The sequence below is a fragment of the Leptodactylus fuscus genome, chromosome 5 (assembly GCF_031893055.1).
Source record: "Leptodactylus fuscus isolate aLepFus1 chromosome 5, aLepFus1.hap2, whole genome shotgun sequence".
Taxonomy (NCBI): Eukaryota; Metazoa; Chordata; class Amphibia; order Anura; family Leptodactylidae; genus Leptodactylus; species Leptodactylus fuscus.
This window is the reverse complement of record NC_134269.1, coordinates 81,223,696-81,239,864: the sequence shown is the minus strand read 5'-3', so window position 1 is coordinate 81,239,864 and position 16,169 is coordinate 81,223,696. Positions and strand designations below refer to the sequence as shown.

The 16,169-nt window shown below is 42.8% G+C and overlaps 1 protein-coding gene across 1 annotated transcript; it reads left to right on the top strand.

Moving 5' to 3' along the window:
- Positions 1 to 9,455: 9,455 nt before the first annotated feature.
- On the top strand, positions 9,456 to 15,024 carry LOC142204513 (peroxiredoxin-like). The gene is given in 3 exon segments (XM_075275828.1): positions 9,456 to 10,220; positions 14,079 to 14,216; positions 14,989 to 15,024. Coding segments are annotated over 3 exon segments (933 nt in total). The 5' UTR covers positions 9,456 to 9,461.
- Positions 15,025 to 16,169: the final 1,145 nt, after the last annotated feature.

Genomic DNA, 16,169 nt, shown 5'->3' with positions numbered 1-16,169 from the left:
GTTACTCCCTATGTTTTCCTCTGGTTTCCGCAGACTTGTTCTGTTAGCAGCTGATACATTACATTCTTAACTTAAGTAACATTTTATATTTTTATCAGACTACCATGACAACCCATGTTCCTGGTCCAAATGGAATGTTTTTTTTTCTTCACCCATTTATTCCACTAAGCTCTGAAATATTATTCTTTGCATGCAACTGTATTTTTTTCTGTTAAAAAAAAATTCTGGTGTTAGTGTAGACTGTTCATATTGAGCTATTTACATCTAATGATAGCCGAACCTCTCAATTTAGTGTCAGATTCAGCCGGGCCAGTCCCAAGATTTGTAACAGTCTGAAAGAATTTGATCCTAATCTGAGTATAACTTAGCTTGGAATATTGTGTATGAGACTTTAAGGGCTCCTAGGTCCCTATCTAGCCCATTTCTAGCTCTCTAAGGAAAATATGCCAAAAGAATCAAAATGACAATGACATACATGGCAAAACGGATAGTAGGAATTGTATACAAGTAGCTTGTCTTATCTGCTTTGGAAGAAGTTTTGGCTTTACAGGCCCTCCAAAATTTAGCCCAATTTGAGGCCTTGCAAATGCATCAGGTTTGGTGTTATTTTGGAGAAAAAAAAAATTAGCAGTGGGCCAGTGATTATAGCTATTGCACCCTACAATCAGCAATGGCAGATCTATTCAGTGACATAACTTATAGGAGTGTGCAGGGAAAAGTGTGTTAAAATCCTCATGCATCCTTGTGGTGAATTTTGACAATGCTACCCACACTACTAAATATCCTCTGTGACAATACACTTGAGGGACCGATGGCAAACTGGGCCAGAAGTCCTTGGAGTCAACGTTATACAATGGAGTAAGTGTCTGGTGATGCTGCAAGTAAAAAAAAAATTCTGTTTTGTATCTGATGTTCCAGATACTGTACTCCTTTTTGTTTTGCTACTTGTAATGCTGCTGCTGGAAGAAGCTGTGGAGCACTGACTGAGTGCGGTGGACTTGGAGAAGAGCGGCCTCCTGGACAGACATGTGGCTAGCACTGGCAGTTGTTTCCCAAGGGCTGCAGCAAGTTGGGTGTAGAGCATATCCTGATAATACACCAATGTTGCCTCTCTTTGGGAAGCAGGAAAAAGAAAATTTCCTGTTTTGGTTTATAGATAGAGTCTAGAAGTATCCGGTAGTCAACCCTTTGCTTGATATTGAAAATATACTTATCACTATTTAAGCAACAAAGCATGTACCTGGTCATGCTTACCAACTTTTGGTCCCAGGCACCTACAATGGTTGTCTTGGTCATTGTTATCATCTCCAGGACTCGACCACTGTGGAACATGACTGTGAAATATCAATGCATTAACTCAGTGTACCATGAGAGCCATGTATTATCCCTGTCCATTATTCTTACTTCTTAAAGGGATCCTATCATTAAAACTCTTTTTTTTCCCGCCTAACACGTAGGAATAGCCTTAAGAAAGGCTATTCTTCTCCTACCTTTAGATGTCTTCTCTGCGCCGCCGTTCAGTATATAATCTGGTTTTCATCGGTATGCAAATGAGGTCTCTCGCAACACTGGGGGCGTCCCCAATGCTGCGAGAAAACTCTCCAGCGCCGCCTCCATCTTCTTCAGGAACAGGTCTTCTTCGTGTCTTCTTCTGGCAGAGGCTTCAAACTTCTAGGCCTCGGGCACCCGACTGCACATGCTTTCCGGCCACAAGAAAATGGCCGCTTACAATACTGTGTAAGCAGCCATTTTCTTGTGGTCAGCAGGGATGTACAGTCGGCTTTGCCCTAGGCCTGAGGCCTAGAAGTTTGAAGCCTCCGCCGGAAGAAGAAACGAAGAAGACCCGTTCCTGAAGAAGATGGAGGCGGCGCTGGAGAGTTCTCTCACAGTATTGGGGATGCTCCCAGTGCTGCAAGAGAACTCATTTGCATACAGACAAAAAATGGATTATATACCGGCGGAGAAGACATCTAAAGATAGGAGAAGAATAGCCTTTCTTAAGGCTGTTCCTACGTGTTAGGCAGAAAAAAAATAGTTTTAATGATAGGATCCCTTTAAAGGTGATGTGCACCTTTCCCCACACATATCCAGGGAATGTTCCACATTCCCTAAGGTTAATTAACCCTATGACTCCTAACAACACAAGGTAGGAACAGCTTTCCTAGAGAAATAATGGCAGCTAGATATCCTCCATTGATGCTGAGTGCATGCCATCAGCCAAGGGCCTCCATTTAACCAGGGGCAAGTTCACAAACCACTGGATGACTCGGCACATATAATCCTGGACTTACATTTCCTTATAGATGCCTGGCATTGTAATGGAGTAAGAGAATGAGGAGAGGAAACATATGGTAGCGGTAATGATGATGATGATGAAAATACCAAGTGCTATATGTGGATGATTGAAATTGATATGAAATTTGTTTGTGGGTCTATTATTTTATTTGGGTATTTGTATTTATTTTGCTTTATTATTGATATTATTATTATTATTATTATTATTATTATTATTATTATTTTTGATATTGTAGCTGCATGTCGGTTGTTGGATGCATATGTGTTTGGATGTTTGTGAGTTTGGATGTTTGTTTCTCAATCACGCAAAAACGGCTGAACGGATTTGCATGAAATTTGCCACATACATAGATAGGAACCCCAATTAAAACATAGGCTACTTTTTATCCCGGTAAATGATGTCACTACACAACCGCATTTAGGTTCACACAACACTAAAGGACCTGTGATGATGTCATCACAGGTCCTTGAGCAATTCTCATATAGGATCATAGTAGGCAGTGGGTGGAGCTATACGCTATTTTGTGGGTGGAGCAATGTGGGGCCTCAAGCTTTGTTGGTGTCCTTCATGTGATAAATCTGGCACTTGTTCTGCTATTATGATGGAGCAGAACAAAGGAAAATGTGATCATACCCAAATTAAATAGAATTATTCTGCGAGCAGAAAAATGAACCCATTGATGTCAATGGGAGGCTTTTTTCCCACGTGGATTCTGACACCAGAATCTGCGCCCAAATACTCCATGTACATTGGTCCTTAGAGTGAATAAAGTACAGGACAGTAGTCCAACAGTGAAGCAGTGATTCAGAGCATCATAGATGACTATAATGCTGGACAATGTTCAGTCCTGAAAATAAAGCTAACATATAGTTAGTTAGTTAGTTAGTTACTATTTCATGAATAGAATATGCCCATGTAAGGCTGAGGCCTCACTTTGCAGATTTTTTTGTAGCAGATTTTGTTGCGGTTTTTTGAGCCAAAGTCAGGAGTGGATTGAGCAGAATGGAGAAGTCTAAGGGCTATTTCACACGGGGCAAGTTGGCAGTGGATTTTGATGCGGAATCCACCTCAAAATCTGCTGCTCCCATTGACTTCAAGGGAGTCGCTCGCACAATCAACTGCGTTGTCCGTGGCGCGAGGCTCCGTCACATTCATTTGGGCCTAATCCAGCGTGGAATGCTGCGACAGAATGTGTACACATGGAGTCCCATGTGAACTAGCCCTAAGAACTTCCTATATATTTCCCATTCCTTTTGCAGCAATTCTTTGCTTTGACTCAAAAAACCTCAATAAAATCTGCAACAAAAAAGCTGCATTTCCGCAACGTGGGGGCTCAGCCTAACACAGGCTTAAGGATAGATTCACACAAGGCTGTAATGAAGTGGCAAAGAATTTTACCATTACCATCATTCGCAAATTAACCCTAAGGACCCTTCACAAGTTGTCTTTATTTACTGTGTTTTAAAATGCATGTAAAGTTGCAGTAGTTTGCATTTTTAATAGAACTTAAAAATTTTTTCGTGTCTTTTTAGTGTCATTTTGTACAAGGATTCCGGGCAACTTTTAAGTTTTGTTAAGAAGCCTATGGAGAAATGGTTAACGTAATACATAAAGCGTGTTGCATTTTGAAAAAAAACACTTGTTCCCAGTTCTTGCCAACTAGCAGAGACCTTGATAAAACTGAGGAACTAAAACAGAGATTAGAAAGTTACTTAAGTTTTTATTATCCAATTAAAAGTCTTATTTACTCTGGAAGAACCTTTTAACTAGATGAGTCGTATGGGTATAAGGATATGTTTATGCGGTCTTTCTAACAGAGCCCCAGCAACCTAGCGTGGCCAGATGTACAGTTTTCTAGATAATACTTCAGTTGGACACTGCGACTTTTCGCAGCCATTGGACACTGCAGGTGGGAAGGTTTTCAGATTGTTCCTCATGTGGACATACCTTTAGAAAGGGGTCATCTTGTGAATAACTGAGCTTTACTGGCATTACAGACTACACAATTGTGTGCCTGATGTGGTTGTATATGTTTTATTGCTGTTTACTAAATCAGATCAATATGTTATAGCAGTTTACATTCATTGTGAAAGGGATTATTACACCATCCAACATGAACCATTAGCTGGAAATGGAAACATCTCAAATTCCCACAGTCATGAAAAGAGTAAAACAGGGGATACTTGACAGTCAGCTGTTTGGTGAGACCAATTTGGCAACGTCTACTATGGGATTTTATGTAGCTGTTTCTGCAAAGTGCCAGAAAACTATGTTTACACTTATAAATGCTTGCAGGTGGACGGAAGATTTTAAACCTTATTATGTGAATGTCAAGTGAAGAAAAGAAATCTAGTGTTCAGTGTTATTGCTTCTGACCTGAGATTAATCTGAGAAATAATTAGATGAGAAAAATGCTACGAAGAGATCACATGTAGTTAGTATTATTTCACAAGATATATACCATAGTCAGGGGCTATAGACGTAGGTGGTAAATGTATAACATATATTTTTATACAACACAACTTATACTTTATGTATCAATTGCTCTCTGTTTTGAAGATACTCACTTTTTGCACTGATCATGTCCTGCTGAGTCATTCAAGAGGACCCTGACAGGTGCTAAAAACCTGAGCGTTCCGTGTTTTGCTTGTACAAACCTGTTCAGCTATTCCAAAGATATGGTAGTGGTTTTTCAAATTAGGGTATACTAGCTAAGAGGGCGGTAACAGAGTGAGGCCTGGTTCAACATCTGCGTTTGGTATTCCGTTCAAAGAGGCTGCTTTAGAACCCCCGAACAGAATACTGAATGCATTGACTAGCGGTGAGCTTATGAAAGCACATGAGCCCCATAGACTATAATGGGGTCCGTGTGCATTCCGTGTGGTGTCCGCATGGAATATGTGGAGAGAAAAGTACATCATGAACTACTTTTCTCTTCGCATGACTCGCGTGGAAAACACACGGACTCATTATAGTCTATGGGGTCCATGTGCTGTTATAAGCTCACTGCTTGTCAACGCGTTTGGCATTCAGGGGGTCACCAAGCAGATGTGAACCAGGCCTAAGATGTACAGAACACAATGAAAGACATCACCCCAGAGAAACCACAATGTTACCTTCCACTTGGGAAAAAAACCCTAATTTGTATAAACACTAGAGGGGATTATATATGTACAATGTCTGAGTAGATATACATTATATAAACAAAGCAGGAAAATGCTATGGGTAAGTATATACAGTGGGCCCTTTACAGGCATATCTGCGGCCCTCACAAAAGTCTCAAACTTTGTCTCTAAACTTTAGAGACAAAGTTTGAGACTTTTGTGCGGGCCGCAGATGTACAAAACTCACAATCAGCACTTCCGGCTCTTCATTCATTGGCCCATATCCCTGCATATGACCTGCTTACGTGATCAGCGGCTGCTGTTCACGTAAGCAGGTCATATGCAGGGATATGCAGTGCCGCACCTCTCATGAAGCAACCGCTTCAGGTGGTGCTATGTCGGGGCCCCGGGGGGGACGGCATTTTTTGACCTAACTGGCTTAGTGTCACCGTCTCGACAGGGAAAGTGAGCGGTGAATTGGGGCGATCCTGCTGGACGCAGCGCTGCTCCAGCGGCCGCCCCTCACCCTTCGCAGAGAGCAGGTCTCTCTGCCTGCTCTCTGCCTGCTCCGCTCCGCCCCCTCCTCCCCACATGCCGGGTGACGTGGCCACGTAATCAGGCCCACACCCAATGTGTGCCTGCATCCTACGCGGTCTCACAAGACCGCTGCGCAGGCTGAAGAGCAGAAGCAGGTAAGCTTCTGCAGAAGAAATTGTGATTTTTCAAGTATTTATCCCCTATGCTATGGATAAGGGATAAATACTAGATTTATGATGATGGGGGAGTTGGAGTGCTGGGGGGCTTTTTGATGTCTGTCTGGCCCTTCCTTGGGCTTGAGGACTGTTTTTTTTCCCACCCACCTTGTAATTCTTTCACTTGCAGATTAATTGGAGCATTACAGTCTGTAGTGCTCCTATTAACCCCCAAGTGCAAGAATTGCAAGTGGGTGGGAAAAAACAGTCCTCAGGCCCAAGGAAGGGCCAGACATCCAGAATAACCCCCTCCCCCAGCCCCCCCTTCCCCAGTACCCCCCCTCCCCAGTACCCCCCTCCCCAGCACTCCAACCCTTCCCCAGCACTCCAACGCAATAATGGTGTCTGCCAGCTTTAACTGAGGTGCCATTTTACCGGCAATCGCAGGCACCCGGAGCAAGATTCAGGGCCTGTGTGCATTTTTATGGCAGCCGGGAGCCTTGTGAGGCTCCAGCCTGTCATTCTATACTTTCTATTGTAGGCTACTCTATGTAGCCTGCAATAGAAATGCCGGATTTTTGCAATGCATGGTATTAGTGATCAGTCCCCTAGGCCCTAGCCATTAGCTGCTGCGTGCGGCCCTCGCAACAACCTCTTGTTACTCATGTGGCCCTCGGGATACCCTGAGTTTGACATGCTTGCTGTAGAGGACCCCCCCATGGCAAAAATCTATTGGTGGTTTTTGAGGATTGGGGATTTAACTCTTGCATCTAAGGTGGTTTCCAACCTTTGCATTGCAAAGATTAAAAACTGCCATAGAATTCATAGCAATAATCAACACACCGTGGGTTCCAAACCCATAGCACAAAACGCCTTGCGTTATGGAATATTTCCGTAGTATGTGAATGGATCTGCTACTATAATTCACAGCTGCAAACTTGCAAAATGTGATCCTGGCCTTAAAGGGGTTGTCCCATCACAAGGATCCTATCTATACTGCTTGTTAATGTGAATGTAAGACTTTTCCTAAATACACTGCTTCAGCAGAACTGCTTTGTTTGTCCACTATCTCACTTTATCCAATTTTTTTGGACACATCCCTTGACTTATCTGGTCATAAGTCAAGTGATGTATCTGCTGCTCTGAGGGGGGAGGGAGGAGGGGCTAAGTGCACGGGAGCGAGCCTGGAGGGGGGTAGTTTACACTTTGGGGGGGGGAGGAGCCACCAATACAGACCCAGCATCCGCTGTAATAGAGAGGCGGATACAGGGGAGTGTAGACGCCGGCACAGGTGAAGCTAGCAGCGGCAGGAGTGATGCTGATATTCCGGAGGGGAGGGGGGGGGTGGAGGAGCGGAATAGCAGAATCGCTCCTGCAGCTGCTGGCTTCACCTGTGCCGGCGTCTACACTCCCCGGCATCCGCCTCTCTATTACAGCGGATGCCGGGTCTGTATTACATTGTGAAGGCTGTACGTTCGATGCCTAGTGCATCGGCAGCGCACACGCAAGGCCAGCGGCATAGAAGCGACGACTTCTCGCCGCTGGCTTTGCATATTAACCCCGCCCATCAATGACACAACAAAGCCGGAAGACAGAAGAATTTACTGCAGCGAAGACTAGCGAGTATGCGACAACCCCTTTAAGGAATAGATGTATAAAGTATATTAAGAAGTTAGTATCCATTTTCAACACAATATTTTATTGAGTAAATATAAGTTCTACTTTCTATTTTATAAAGATAAGATTTTATTATTTAAAGATCACTTTTGGATTTATTTAAGATAATTTTGAAAATATTTAAAAATGAGTGACCTAAACTAAAGTAAATGCACATGCATTCTTGCTCAATCTGCACAAAACCTGGCCTACTTGATAAAGTGTGCAAGGCCAGGGCCCCTTGTATCAAAATAAAGCTAAAAAATATTTAAGAAAAAATACAAAATGCATAGTATTTTTTTCAGTAGTTTTTTCATTGAGTTTTTGTTTTTTCTTTTTTTTTCTTTTTTCCTTACCCTATTAAATCTATATAGAAAGCACTTGAAATTCCATAGCTTTTCTGCAATTCTTTTTTTCCACAATGTGTGGATGGGATTAACCGAAATCTTATACACTTTGCTGGTATTCTAAAACCAGTGTTTTTTTTTTTTCCAATGCATTTCCAAAACAGCCAAAAACTTGGTTTAGGCTAAAGTCCCACATTGCAGAAACACAGCATTTTTGTTGTTGCAGATTTTGTTGCGTTTTTTTTGAGCCAAAGCCAAGAGTGGCTACAAAAGGAATGGGAACTCTATAAACTACCTTGGGGCATTGCAATAGAAAATGCTTCTACCTTGTGCTCAATCCACTACTGGCTTTGGCTCAAAAAACCGCAACAAAATCTGCACCTTTTTCACCTTTTCTGTCAGAGAGACATGACTTTAGCAGAAAAGTGGTGTGGCTTACCAAAGCAGTAAAGTTTAAGATTCAAAAATGTGCACCAGAATTTGCTAAAATTCGCTGAAACGCGTAGGGAGGAGTTTTAACGCATACTCCTTGTATCGGGCTCCAGCTTTTGATCCATTCACAGGTACAGGTGATTATATTATCTTGCCTCTTTTCTATAGACCATATGAACATTACTTGTGTATTAAATATGCATCAATAATGCTGTAGTGGATTTAATAATGGGATTATCCACATAATTAGAGATGAGCGAACAGTGAAATGTTCGAAGTTTGATATTCGATTCCAGTAGTCCCTCAAAACTCAACTGTTCGAACGAATGTTGAACCCCATTATAGTCTATGGTGAAAAATACTCGTTTAGGGGGAAACCAATATTCGACTGAGGAGGGTCACCAAGTCCACTATGACACCTCAGGAAATGCCAACATCTCTGGAATGCAACTGGGACAGCAGGGGAAGCATGCCTGGGGGTATCTAACATGCCAAAGTCCCTGCATTACCCCACTATCACAGCCTAACAACTACAAACTTTCCACACTCAATACAACCTCTATGGAAAGTTCAAAAATACCTGGAAACCTTCTTTCCTCCCCAATAGTATGGACAAAAACCCAAATTTTAAGCTAAAGAAACATTAGCATGCGCTCATCACAATCCCTGACTTGATAGCTGCGTTAAGTAGGGTACCACACTAACCAGGCCCGAGCACCAGGAACAGGTGTTACAATGGCTAGCGGATAATGCTTACAGCTCCTTATGCACCAGCCAGTCAGCCACTACCTCAAGTCCTCTTCCTTGCCAAGAGTCTGGTCCGTCATCACAGCCTTAGCGGTGAAGCAAGGAGCAGGTTTTCCGATCCTGGTGTTTCCAACAGACGTGATGAGTCGGCTCTTCTGTGGTTCTCCGTTGGTGCAGCAGACTCATCATGTCTGTCGGAAACGCCAGGATCAGAAAACCTGCTCCTTGCTTCACCGCTAAGGCTGTGATGACGGACGGCCAGTTCAAGGACCTGAAGCTCTCCGACTATAGAGGAAAGTATGTCGTGCTCTTCTTCTACCCCATGGACTTCACATTCGTCTGCCCCACCGAGATCATCACCTTCAGCAACTGTGTGGAGGAGTTCAAGAAGATGAACTGTTAGGTCATCGCAGCGTCTGTGGACTCTCACTTCTGCCATCTGGCCTAGACCAACCAACCCATTAAAGAAGGCGGTTTGGGCCCCATGAACATCCCCCTGGTCGCTGACGCACAGTGGAAAATCTCCATAGACTACGGTGTCCTCAAGGAGGACGAGGGGATCTCCTTCAGAGGCCTCTTCATTATAGACGATAAAGGAATCCTGCGACAAATGACCATCAACGACCTCCCCGTCGGCCGTTCTGTCGATGAGACCCTGCGGCTGGTCCAGGCCTTCCAACACACAGACAAGTATGGTGAAGTCTGCCCGGCCGGATGGAAACCTGGAACGGAAACAATCAAGCCCGATGTCAAGCAGAGCAAGGAGTATTTTTCCAAGCAGAAGTATAGGGCGGCGCTGCTGTCCGTCATAGTCAGGGCCTTGTCTCTGTATAGAAAGTTTATTGTATTTTTAGGAGCCTTTTCTACTGTAGAACATGGCGGCTGCTCCAGGGCCTGCCTTAGGGTGGCGGCGTGTCTGTGTTGTAACATTCCTTGTCACTGGCTGGTAGGAGAGAGGAAAGAAAAAAAAAATTGATTGGACAAGCAACTGGTGCAGAATATGTTGGAAATGTTTCCGTAAACCCTCGCGGGTGGCAGAGAGGAGTTTTCCCCCATGAGGCTAACAACTGCCATCTGGTCCACAACCACCAGGGGAACAATTTCCAAGTTCTGGTACACGTTAATGCCCCCCACCCCCCCTGCCCAAACTACTGCCACTAAGGGGCCTAGTGTCATCAGGAGGGAAAAGTATAGGCACATGTTGACCCCTGGAAGAAGGCTGAAACGCCAAAACGTACGTTGGGTGGGCTACACCTGCATGGCAGGATCCTGTGTTTTCACTTATAATCACCAATATTATGGGTAAGAAACGCTTTTTGTTCGACCTAGAGACATAGTGTGGACAGACTTGAAGTGATGAATGTTCCTTGTATTTAACACTTGAATGACTGTGCAGCATTTTTCCTTCACCTGATTTTTGACATGTTCTTGTGTGTATGAGTTTTACTCTTTTCTTGTTACATTAGAGACACTGTTTTTTCTCTACCTATTTTTTCCTTTACCCTGCTACATAGGGACTTGGAAATTTACACACATATGTGATTAAGATACCTTTAGGGCATCGATGCTGCTTTTCTCTGTCTGATCCATTTGTATGGTGATTTGTGACACAGGTCTCTGCCCTGTGGGTGGCCTTGTTTCTACAGTATTGTTAGTCTTAGTGTGTTATACTTATATATAATGTGCATTGTTTTACATGTTTTTGTATCAATAAAACTATATTTTTAGAAATATTATAACGGTGAATGTCTTAATTACTTGGACTTTCCAGTCCTCTCTGTTTGTTACATGGTGCGTGAGTACCTGACCAACCACAGCCCTGTCCTCTCTGACCCCTCTGCGCCTTACACATATTGGGTGTAGAAGTTGGACCTGTGACCCAACCTGTGGGTGAGCGTACATAGCCTGAAAATTGCTGTGTATCCCAATTTAGCATTTGGGGGTACACACTGTGCAAAGCTGGGTTGAGCGTATATAGCCTGACAATTGCTGTGTATCCCAGTTAGGTTTTGGGGGTACACAGCATGGAAAGCTGGGTGGAGCGTACATAGCCTGACAATTTCAGTGTATCCCACTTAGTTTTGGTGGGGTACACACTGTTGAAACATGGATTAAGCGTATATAGGGTATATAGGCTGACAATTTCAGTGTATTCCACTTAAGTTTTGGTGGGGTACACACGGGTAAACCCTGGATTAAGCGTATATAGAGTATATAGGCTGACAAGTGATGTGTATCCCACTTAGTTTATTCCACACCGTGGAAATCTGGGTTGAGCGGAAATAGCCTGGCTTAATTGCTGTGTATCCCACTTTGGCGTTTGTGGGTACACAAAGCTGGATTGAGCGTATCCCTGCAGTGTAGCTCTTAAAAGAGCTGTTGTGGTTCTTCTTCTTTTGATTTCCTGCCTAGCAGAAAACCTATCTAGCCCTCAGCAGATGTCTGTCTCTAACTAAGTGCAAGCCGCAAATGAATCGGAGATGTTGCCACCTGTTCTTTTGAATCAGAGGTCACATGTCCTTGGCAGCCATTGGCTTTTATCTATTTTTTTTCATGGCCTCCGTTGTCGTAGTTCCTGTCCCACCTCCCCTGCGCTGTTATTGGTGCAGAAAAAGTGCCAGGGAAAGTGGGAGGGGGATCGAATTTTAAGTGCATTTGCCACGTGGTGTTCATATCGAATCGAACATGGCGAACAGCCTATGTGTTAATCGAGGTTACAGATTATCTATGTGCCAAATTTCAACCCAATCAGTTCATCTGTTTTTGCGTGATTGAGTAACAAGCATACAAACATCCAGACATCTATTAGTAGGATTTTGCAGCTTTAGCATTCTCATAATGACTGTAAGCTCTCTATACATCTGTGTCTTTGGCCTGTTACATAGTGCAGTTCTGTAGTATCAGCTAAATAATCTGTACACTGTTATTTCTTGTCTTGTAGCTAATATTTCTGTGTTTTACTTAGTCATGTGCTATTATTATGCATTTGTTATATATTTTTGCAGTGTGTATTCCTCTATTCTTGTGTCTTGTGGTTTCTGTAGTTTTTGTGTTGGCTATTATACCAATCACTCTAGTAACCTTAAGACCAAAACAATAAGTCACAAGTAGAGATGAGCGAACACTGTTTGATCGAATACATATTCGATCTAATATCAGGCCGTTCGAGGTATTCGATTGGAATCGAACATCACGAGGCAAATGCAGTAAAAATTTGTATCCCCTCCCACCTTCCCTGGCACTTTTTTTTGCACCAATAACTGTGCAGGGGAGTTGGGACAGAAACTACGACAACGGAGGCATCAAAAAAAATCAGAAAAAGTTGGCTGGCTAAATCAGGTGACCTCCAATTTATACGAATGGTGGATTTAACATACGATTAATTTGAGACTGTGAACTATGTGACTGTGAGACAGTGCTAGATCTACATGCAGAGTTAGCTAGGGATTAGCTTTATTTAGGTGGGAATGTTACTCACCCAGCTCTTTGGGGCTCTATCTGGTCAGGATCTCTGTCAGCTTGCGATATGCGTGATCTGACTTTTTCCCATAGGAATGCATTGACCAGCGTTGATTGGCCGAATGCCATATAGAGTACAAAATTCGGCCAATCAACGCTGGTTCTCCGGAGGAGGCGGAGTCTAAGATCGGTCCACAGTAGTTTCCATTGTGGTCCGATCTCAAATGTAGCAATTCTGACACAGCTCTGCTACACGGTGAAGCAGTAGAGCTCAGCACACACATCAGAGATGCAGCAGAGCTGAGTGTGCAGCAGGGTTCGGCGCACACTCAGCTCTGCTGCATCTCTGATGTGCACAGCCAGCTCTGCTTCATCTCCAATGTAGCAGTTCTGGCCATGCGCTCAGCCCGGCTGCATCTTCGGAGTAGCGGAGCTGAGCGCACGGCCAGCTCTGCTTCATCTCCGATATAGCAGTGCTGGCCGTGTGCTCAGCCCGGCTGCATCTTCGGAGTAGTGGAGCTGAGTGCACGGCCAACTCTGCTACATCTCGGCATAGGAATGCATTGACCGGCGTTGATTGGCCGAATGCCATATAGAGTACAGAATTCGGCCAATCAACGCTGGTTCTGCCAGAGGAGGCGGAGTCTAAGATCGGTCCACATCAGTCTCCATTCTGGTCCGATATTAGACTCCTCCTCACAGACGAGCCCCTGTAGGATCCCCTGAAATGAAGCATTTTTCCCCATAGACTATAATGGGGTTCGATATTCATTCGAATAGTCGAATATTGAGCGGCTATTTGAAACGAATATCGAATATTTTACTGTTCGCTCATCTCTAGTCACAAGGCATTTTACTGAGTCACTACTCATATGGTCATCAGCAATGAAAATGTATATTTTGACCTTGAGATCTTAGCAACTTTAGACCATGCCCTGTTCTAGATACGATTTGTGTTATGTAACCAAATATACATGGTTATATGTGTATGACCTACATGGTCCATTTTATTTAAAAGAAATCTTTTATTGGAGTGATTTGGTAAAATAACATATTACATCTGCAATAAATGTATCATTGTGAACGCTAGCTATGATTACAAATATAACATAGATGCCTATATGTATACTGTACATGAAGCGTATTTTTCTATTCTCTGACAAATGCATTTGCTGGGATAGGAATGTGGCCAGATGTTTCTTGTGGATAGGAAAGATTCCTGAATCAATGCTCCCTGCCAGTGGGCTTGAATGGGAAACTGTCCAGTGTAATCTCCTAGGGGGAAGATTTAACTGTTATTAAAGCTTAGGTGTATAAACAGTATGATAAAATTAACTCTTTGTAGCTCCAAATAAATTCTTATGACAGAAGAAAGCTAATTTGTTTGACATTGTTACATGTTGAAATAAAAGCTGGAACCAATGGCGACCTGAATTACTCCTTTGAAGGTCTTACTTGTCACCAAAATGCTGAAAGAAGTGGGGTACATATAGAACAAACAGTCCTGCCCCATAGCTGTCATCTGCATTTGGAACCTGACACTACTGATTTAGCATGAAAAACATTTAATATGAAAAACTCTCCCATAATAGTTATTGTCTGCCCTGTTGTGATCATGTCTCTTCTAGAGCTGAGGTAACTAGTTCATAGCGAGCCAGACCCCATATTCGAATAATCAGAGGACCAGGAGAGGGAAAAGGTACTAATATATATTCATTCTCATCTTTCCACATCTCTCTCCCAGTCTCCTGTTCCTGGGTGGTAACTAGAGTTGAGCAATCGGGATTGGAAAAGATCGGACTCCAAACGGCGATTGAGTAAAAATCGAGGTCGGAGGTTATTTCCCACAATGCTTTGCTACTGTGGGAAAAGCTAACAATGTTAGCTAGTCTAGAGATGAGCAAGTACAATCTCCCATAGGAATGAATGGATGCAGCCAGCACTCAACCTGTACCAGCGTCCGGCCGCTTAACACCCTGCACACCGGCTGCGTCCATTTATTTATATTAAATATATAGGGAAAACGCTTGTGCCTCTTTTTTTTTTTTCACAGTGTGGATAAGATTAGTCAAAATGCTAAATCACCATGGCATCCAAAAACCAGTCCCTCTAAAAATGTAATTTTCACTTTGCATTTTAATTTATGGGAAACAACCTTGGGCTCAGAATGATCATTATTACATTAAGAAATTCATTGAGCGATGTACTTTCTAAAATTTTTATATTTTGTCAATTCTCTTTTTTATTTACCTCAGAGCCTCTGCAGTCGTCTGCCAAAGCAATCTAAATAACCAATAAACTATCCCAGCAAAATCTGCCCTCCAAAAGCCAAAGAGTGTTCTTTCCGTTCTGAGACCTGTCATGTAACCATAAAGCAGTTTACGACACTTTTGAGGTATTGATATTCAGGATGTTTTGTAACAAATTGTGGGGTGCTTTTCCTCTGTAAAACCCCTGTGAAAATGAAATTGGGGCTAAAACTATGTTTTATTGGAAAATTAAGTAATTTTACATTTTCATATTCCAATGTTAAAATATTTGAAACAGCTGAAGCTCAAAATGCTCACTATACCCCTCGATAAATTATTGGTGTTTGTTTTGGTATCTCAGGGGCGCTGCAAATACATCATGGCTCATTAAAACAATTCCAGCAAAATTTGTCTTTCAAAAGCCTCGTGGTGTTTGTCTCCTTCAACTCCCTTCTATGTGTCCATACAGCAGTCCAGATCCATGTGTGAGGCATCTCCATGTTCAGATGATATTTCATAACAAATTGTGGATCACATTTTATCTTTTAACCTCTTTTGAATGTGTAACTCACCTATTCAGGAAGGCCTACAACCTCCAGTAACACTACTGTCACCACATCACCATCCGAACAGTCTCTCCCCTTACCTTCTGTCTCTACCCCTCTCCCTCATAGATTGTAAGCTCTTGCGGGCAGGGCCCTTTATCCCACTGTGCCAGTCAGTCATTGTTAGTATTATATCTGTTTGTATACTTTGTGTCCTGTATGTAAACCCTCAAATGTAAAGCACCATGGAATTATTATAATAATGTACAGCACCATGGAATTAATGGTGCTATATAAATATAATAATAATAACCTTTAGGGTATGCTCACATGGAGCTTTTTGCAGGCAGATCCGCGGCTCAAGACACGCTCCTGTTTAGGCCCATTCATTTGGACCTAATCAGGAGCGGGATGCCACAAAGGAATGCCGTGTTGGCACTCCGTCACGGCTAACCGCACCAAAAAAAAAAAACACATGGCAGAAAACTTTTCTGCTGTGTGAATAAGCCCTTAGGGCTATATGAACCTATTGAAAGAAATGAGCAAAATAAGTAAATACATTTCACCTCTTTTTTGTTTAAATTTCTGTAAAACGCTTAAAGACTATTTAGGTTTGTTTAAAGGAGTAATTTATGTGAGGAA